The 8,212-nt window shown below is 35.4% G+C and overlaps 1 protein-coding gene across 1 annotated transcript; it reads right to left on the bottom strand.

Annotated features, from left to right (window-relative positions):
• Positions 1 to 2,625: 2,625 nt before the first annotated feature.
• LOC105257174 (RCC1 and BTB domain-containing protein 1) lies at positions 2,626 to 7,764 on the bottom strand. The gene is made up of 12 exons (XM_020029340.2): positions 7,493 to 7,764; positions 6,709 to 6,983; positions 6,430 to 6,632; positions 5,960 to 6,133; positions 5,629 to 5,890; positions 5,422 to 5,549; positions 5,077 to 5,343; positions 3,993 to 4,117; positions 3,799 to 3,896; positions 3,600 to 3,730; positions 3,434 to 3,523; positions 2,626 to 3,362 (listed from the first exon to the last, which is right to left on the bottom strand). Exons 2-12 carry the CDS (start codon positions 6,794 to 6,796, stop codon positions 3,267 to 3,269), a joined length of 1,662 nt encoding a protein of 553 aa, XP_019884899.1. The 5' UTR covers positions 6,797 to 6,983; positions 7,493 to 7,764; the 3' UTR covers positions 2,626 to 3,266.
• Positions 7,765 to 8,212: the final 448 nt, after the last annotated feature.

Genomic DNA, 8,212 nt, shown 5'->3' on the forward strand with positions numbered 1-8,212 from the left:
ATTTGGACGCTGAAGGCTTCAGGAGGACCCGAAACCTTGGATAAGTAGACGGATAAATCTCTATATAATGCATACACCCCAGCAAACGCCAAATAGCAGTTATATAACTGTCAGTTATAATTTTTCACTCAACAATATAACTGTTATACAGGGTGTTTCAGACCACCCGTACCACCCATTTAAAAACTAGAGAGGTGGTTATTTCAAAAAAGTAAAAACATTTTCTTTATAAATCGGGTGCGCTCTATCGAAACGTGATATTTTCAACTTCTAGTTCTGGCCGGAAATAGAAGATTCAGACCGGAAGTTTTTTTTTAAATGGAACCCCTTATTTTCATTGCATATTCTTGTAGCTTATCTCGAGAGCTTTCCAAAACACTATAATAAATTATTTTTCCATGAAGTACTTTTCGAGTTATGAGGATTGAAATCATTTCTTAATTTTACATAAACCATAAAATATCTTGTAAAATATTCATTTTTCGATTATCTTATCTTAATACTTTTATGTAAAAATAATGAGAAAAATCAATTGGTGTAAAGAAAACATACAGTTGTTTCTAAAAAAAAAAAATGTAATTTGCAATTAACAATTCCATATTTTTTTTCTTAGAAACAACTATGTGTTTTCTTTACACCAATTGATTCCTCTCATTATTTTGTACATAAAAGTATTAAGGTAAGATAAAAATGAATATTTTACAAGGTATTTTATGGTTTATGTAAAATTAAAAAATGATTTCAAGCCTCATAACTCGAAAAGTACTTCATGGAAAAATAATTTATTATAGTGTTTTGGAAAGCTCTCGAGGTAAGCTACAAGAATATGCAATGAAAATAGGGATTTCCATTAAAAAAAATACACTTCCGGTCGCTTCTAAATCGCCTATTTCCGGCCGGAATCAGAAATTGAAAATATCACCATTCGATAGAGTGCACCCGATTTATAAAGAAAATGTTTTTACTTTTTTGAAATAACCACTTCTCTAGTTTTTAAATGAGTGGTACGGGTGGTCTGAAACACCCTGTATAACAGTTATATTGTATATAACATGTTATGTAACAGTTACGTAACATGTTGTTGAGTGAGAAATTATAACTAACAATTATATAAATGTTGCTTGCTGGGAGGTAGAGTCGCCCTCCCTTTTTTCTCTCTCCGTTTTCAAAGTGCTTCGAGAAAGGATGGAGAGCCGGTCGGGACGAAAGGCTCTCGGGAGAGAAGTCTCGCTTTTGTCGTCGATGGGACTCGCAGCGCGTTGCTGAAGAAAAGTAGCCCGCAGGCCTAAATATGCTCTAATTAATTCCAAGATACAGAAGAGGAGAACGATTAACTATTATAAATGAACTAATGAAACGATGAATCGTTGTCTCTAGCTGTCAACGGCCGGTCGTGCTTCGATAGGGCGCCTCCTTATTCACCAGGGGGGAGAAAACGCATCATCTTCCCCGGGGGGGAGGGGGGTGCGTCGTATCGAGGATCGGATCAGCGATGTGCAACCACCGCGTGCAACCGCTCGCTAAATACGTCTTGCTACTCGCAAATTCCTTTCGAAAAAGAAAAAAGCTAAAAAAAAAAAAATATAACTAACGCAAAGTGTAAGATAATATCTATTTACATTTCCTCTTATATCGATAATAGGAAGTATAATTTATTATCTACTCTCTACGACGATCTATTTATATTTATTACAACACATATACACACACACAGAGACACACACACAAGTACACATTCTTGTCATCTATTTTATATTACAATCTATTCATTATCTCGAGTAGGTGACGCGATAAAAAAATTCGACACTTGACGCTTCACGTAAGATATAATCCAATTGCCTGCTCGTTATTGTCGATCGGAATAGCTTGTATTAATCAAACCGAATGAAAAGCTGACGTTGAACTATCTCGCGGTAATATTGTAGATCTTTTAAACGAGAGTCGCGATCGAGGGAGAGAGAGTTGCACGCGTGGGTTGCGACGAATGAGTCTCTGGTCGCGGCGAATGACCGATCACCTAATTTAATAATAATTATAATTACTTATACATATATAAATATATTTAAATATAAAATTAATGGGAAGGAGAGAGACGTATATATACAGAGCGCCCGTTTTGCGGTGGCCGCTGTAAGATAGACACTCCGTATATATGTATATCTTGTGTGTATACTTCTATATACGAGATTGGAATAAGAACGATCTCCCGACGACGTTTCGCGACTCGGAATCTCGAGGAGGCGAGGGAAAGGAAAAGGGAGCCGCACAGATTGTACAGATTTATCAGAGATTTATCCCTCTCCGACTCGCGAAACATAAACACCGATCGTTCCCGTTTCAAAAGGTATATATGTATGTATATTAAACATATGATGATTATTATAATCAAGTAGAATACGTACGTATTATACGAACGACAAAATCTATCGCTTGTATATACTGAGAATATCATAATAAAATGATGTACGAACGACGAGATCTGTGTCCCCTCCCCCCCCCTCTCTCTCTTTCTCTCTCAAAGATTATTTTCTTCCAATCCGAGTCTCCAGTTCTCTCATTCCTCATTTTTGCTATTATTATTTAGAGCGACAGATGTGATATTGACGGATAACATGGTAAAATGTTCTGTTGGCGGTGTTGAAAATGTTTATTACTATCCAGATACATATAACTAGATGTGAGATTAAAAATCGCATCTGATAAAAAAACAGAAAATTTATGTAGAATCGTTGTAAAATGGAACGATCACGCTATATCAGGAACAAATAAAATCGTGTTTTCAATCTTTGGACACAGATTTGACACGATTTAACCGATTCGCGAGATTAATTATTAATTACTGCAACAGCGAATAATATTGTCTTGCTTCCAATATAATAATCTCAAATATCTTATAAAAAATCACCTGCTTTATAATAAATAAAATTGAATTTTCATTGGGCACAGATTTGACACGCGATTAATCAATTGGCGAGATTAATTTTTAATTGTACGAAAACACTGTCTTGTCTCTTTATTCAAACAAACAGATTCCAATAAAATAATCTAAAGTATCTTATAAAAAAATCGCCTTTATTATCCAAGTAGGTATCACGAAAAAAATCTCATGTGAGATAAATGGCATTGTTTTTTGCGACTTATTGTCGGAATGCGCCGACTAGAGTGCACGGCTAAAAAGTGCGCAATTTATTTCTATTACTTACGCGAGAAATGCTACGAGATAAATGCGAGAGGAAGCGAGTCGCTAAAACGCGACTTCGCGTTCGTCAGTCTATGCGACTATTAGGAATCGTGTCGCAAATACTCGTGCAACAACAGACAGATTTGGCGATTTCCGTCCATTTCCGTCGAAACGTATAATCCTTGAGGCAAATTAGACGAATTACGTCCTAAAAGCGCCGGCTTTGCCCGCTTTAATGATAAAAGTCTTTACCGTGTTCTCGTCCAGCTTGGCAAAATTCTCCGTCTGCGTCACGGCTGTCATGTGATTCAAGGCGAACTTGAAGCAGAACTCCTCGAGTTCCTACAAAAATCACTCGCCGCATTTATCGAATATCACGATTGACGTAATTCAATGGCAAGTTAAAGGCGATAGCTACCTTTGCGTTGTACTCGATCGCGACGCTGTACAGATATGCCGCATTGGATATGCTGATCCCTTGCTTTATCATCTGGATGCAATGCCTTTTAAGATTGTTCTCGCAGTACGCGTTCGCCAAATCAAGGAGCTCTGTAATGTGGTTGCTTTAATCGATTGCGAGGTGATATGCGGATTGCATATTTATGACTCGAGCTCACCTAACGCCTTTTCTGTAGGTAGATCGATCAAGTCGGTGTACAAGTATTTCAGAAAGGCTTTATACACGACGTAGGAAAATTGATCGTGCTCGATGATACTGTCGGGAAAAACACGCGATATGATGTAATAAGCTTGAGATTTATATTGGTTATATGAGAAATAACAGGAATGAGAAATACAAATAAATAATTACCTCTGATTGTTTTCCGCCCAATTATGCTGGAACATGGTCCTGAAGTACGAAGAACGAATCTTCAGAATAGCCTTGTGGACGTGGATGGCTTGCCCGTTCACTTGTATCGTGAGATCGCTCGTCGACTGTGGGAGAGAAGAGAATTAGAGACAAATACATATAATTAGATTTAATAATTAGAGATAGATATAATTCCTAGATTAATACCTAAAAGGGATTTGTCATATTTATCGACTAAAATCTACGAAAAAAAATATATATGTGCAATTTTTTAAATAATTTCACATTAAAGCACACGCACGTGTACTCATTTTCTTTTATCATATATCTTTCTTTCATCTAGAGAGAAATTTTTCCACTTTACAATAAAATACAAATCAGTCAACTATATTTTAAAATAGAATTCAATAAGAAAATAAGTCTTAAAGCGCGCAATAAGTCTTATAAACAAATATAATAAGCGTAAAATATTATCATATATATATATATATATACAGGGTGTCCCAGTTATCTTCCGTCATATTTCAAAGACAGATTCCTGGGATCATTTGAAGACGATTTTTCCTCAGCAAAATGTCAATGAAAGCCATCATTTTTTGCATGTTCTCGATTTTTGTCATCATATATCTTTGCAATTAAGTCTTAAATTAAAACTCAACTAAAGTAAACTCTATTTAAAATTAATCAAAGAATGTGGTTTTGTTAATATTTTATTTCTACAAAGCTTAGTTTATGAAAAACCCCTTATTTCCAATCACTTATAATTCGAAAATTATTAGTGCCTCGACATTTTCGTTGAGGAAAAATCGTCTTCAGATGATCCCAGGAATCTGTCTTTGAAAGATGACGGAAGATAATTGGGACACCCTGCATATATAATTGAATATAACTATAATATAAAATAAAATATAAATATAAAAATATAAAAAATATATAAAAAAAAGATATTGTCACCTTTTAGGTTCTCCTCTCTGTTATGCCTTCTGAATTGTTTCTTTTCTCTCTCTCATGTTCCTTATTATATTCATTTAATTTTCAGAATGCAAAGAAGCGCAAAACAGATAGGAGAAAAAACATAACGTACGGAATCGTCAAACGCAGTTCCCAGACACTCCAATATACTCGAATCCTCGTTCTCATGCAAAATCAATGGTTTGTACATGACGCTGGGCCACCCGTAGCACGCGAATGTGTCGTGCATATCCGTAAACGGAGTGGGAGTCGGAGTCGAGATGCTCTGCCCGCGACAGTTACCCCACATGTAGACCCGTCCACCTACGCCAACGGCTGTGCTTATGTGATTGTAGTGCAGGGCAGCAATGTCGGAGATCCTTCCCATTTCGTGCGTGACCTGACAATTCAATTTTGTCGATTACAAAATCGCACACTTTTTCTCTTTCTCTATTTATTACGCTGATGTACAGCTCACCAAGACTGGGTTACAGGCGTTCGTTTTATTGCCGATGCCTAATTGACCATAACTATTCCCACCCCAGACGTAGAGTTTCCCCTCATCTGAGAGCGCCAACGTATGCGCGTATCCACAAGCCACCTTGACTGAAATGTTAACGTCAATTGCTCGCTGATGTCATCTTTATTCTAAGAAATAAATTGAAAGAATAAAACGTATGATTACTTATTACAACGCCTATCAACGAGCCAACTCGACTCGGGGTCATCTGGTTTACATAGTTGCCTATTCCCAGCTGGCCGACTCCATTGTAGCCCCAACCATATACCTCGCCGTTGTCGGTTACCACCATGCTGGAGGTCTGACCGCAGGAGATATGAACAATCTTCTTCCCGGCCAAATTGGAGGTCACTTGTCGCGGCGAGCCCTGATTCGTGCTGATATTGCTACCCACTTGTCCACAATTATTTTGTCCCCAGGCATACACCTAGATTAAACGATCCTCCAGTTTGTAACTATGATAGATTCCAGTTGTTCTGTCTTTGATATCGCTCACCTCTCCCTCTTCAGTGAGAGCGAGAGAATGATGGCTCCCACACGCAACATCCACAATGCATTTCATATTCAATCCAGCTCCTAAAGTGGGTATATTCACTAGAATTGGTGTGAGACCCTGATTGCATGTTCCGTTTCCTAATTCGCAGTAACTGTTGTGTCCCCAGGAATATACCTGTCAAAAATATTAATTCAATTGATATCTCACATTTTATATGTATTTAATATTTGATAATTTCGTATAACTTTTGCAATTCTATCTAGAATCACTGCAGATGTTGACAAATGTTTTTGCACATGTATAAAATATTACACAAGATATTATAATTATATTACAAGTGTGTACAAAATAGGAATATTAATATTATGCTTTACTTCTAAAATCGTCAAGAAACATATAGTTAGTTTGAATTTACATTTTACAATCTGCATTGTATTCAGTTTAACGAATATGCAATTTTCCAATTATACCTCTCCCTTCTCTGTGAGCGCCAAAACGTGAGGTCCACTGCCACAGGCAAACGTCTTTATATCTTTGTCGCACAAGACTTCTATTTTCTTTGGATACAATGTGCTATGGGCATCGCTGATTCCCAAACATCCAGCAATGTTGTTGCCTAAGCCATACACAGACTTGTCTTTCATCACAAGTAGAGCCTCATTGCCTAAAGTACCTACATCAAAGGTAACAAAATAATGATACTGCAAAGCAATAATATAGTAGGATGCAAAAAAAATGCTGTATATTACCATATACCATGACCATATGAATTTGTGAAATAGTATCTCGCTCCAGCAAGCTGAAGATTGGCCAGTTTCGCAGATACGAGGAATTCATATTGCATGCAAGATTGTTTCACTTTTCCTTCTTCTTTGAATTTATAATGGCCTATACTGACCCAATTAGAAATAAGGGTCAAATTAATTTGGCCATCAACTGATACAGATTGTTTTACAAAAGTGTTTTGTTTTGTCTCTCTCTCTCTTTCTCTCTCCCTCCCTCTCACTCTTCTTTTTCAATATCTCTGAAAAGCCAATAGAAAGATTTCTTACATCTTTTATATCTTGCAATACAACTTAAATGTTGTAAATTATACAATATAAATTATATTAATATAGTTTATATATATTTAATTATACAACAATATTTAATATATACTATATGATATATATTATTATATAATATAGTTTATATATATTTAATTATACAATTAAACAATGTATTATGAAAATAGAAAATTTTTGAAAATAAATAATAATTGAAAATTTTGTCATAAACTAACCCTGCTGAAACTGACAATTAGATATTTGCGATTGCAAGACAAATTGATATATTCATTAAAAAAAGATGAAGAAGACATGATTTAATATTTATTTGAAATGTGCAAAAAACCCACGAAAATTTCACGATTTTCATCGATTTTTATCGAGATTTTTATAGAGAAAAAAAAATTAATGTTACAATATTATCGATCTTATTTCTGATAGAGATTTTTTCTATTTAAAGATATACAAAGTCTCCTTATTTACTCACTGATAACACTTGACGTATTAATGCTATCTCACGTAAACGCTTTTCATTCTAGCAAAATTTCGGAGCATTCACAATTATTTCCACTTTACAGCTGTTCAACAGCTGTAAAGTTTGACACTAATATATTCAAATGCAATGTATTCATATTTTTTACATTTATCATGCACGCTATGAATCTTTTCTTTTCCTCGTTAAATTTCCCTTCGTCCGCTGACAGAATCAAGCACCACATGTCAACCAGCGTCGACAGAGATCAACAAGCAATTAATCTTGTTGGGGTGAAGGGGGATTCTATCTATGAAAGTGCTAGAATCTAGACTAGAAACCTCGAGCTGAAAGGTTGACTAAAAATAAAAATACTAATTTGTCATTTTTTGATCACATGATGTCTATAGATGCAATTTTATTGTCGCTAAAAAGTAGCGTCAATGAAATTGCATTTTATTGACGCTAAAAATGAGCGTCAAATAAAAATAGAAACCCACCCTAAAATCCTGGACACTATTCAAGTCGACTCGTTGCCGATTGGCTACGACAAAAAATGGCAGAACCAATGAAAGAAATTAAAAATTTTATAACTATATTCGGTAGCATTAAAAATCCAGATTTTTAGTCAATCAGAATCTATCACGTGACGAAGCGGCTCAAGTGGACAGCTTTAAATAAATAAATAAGTCGATATAATTTGCGCATATTATTTTCTCACTTTACGTTAATTAA

Source organism: Camponotus floridanus, unplaced genomic scaffold (genome assembly GCF_003227725.1).
Source record: "Camponotus floridanus strain SB8 unplaced genomic scaffold, Cflo_v7.5 scaffold35, whole genome shotgun sequence".
NCBI classification, from domain to species: domain Eukaryota; kingdom Metazoa; phylum Arthropoda; class Insecta; order Hymenoptera; family Formicidae; genus Camponotus; species Camponotus floridanus.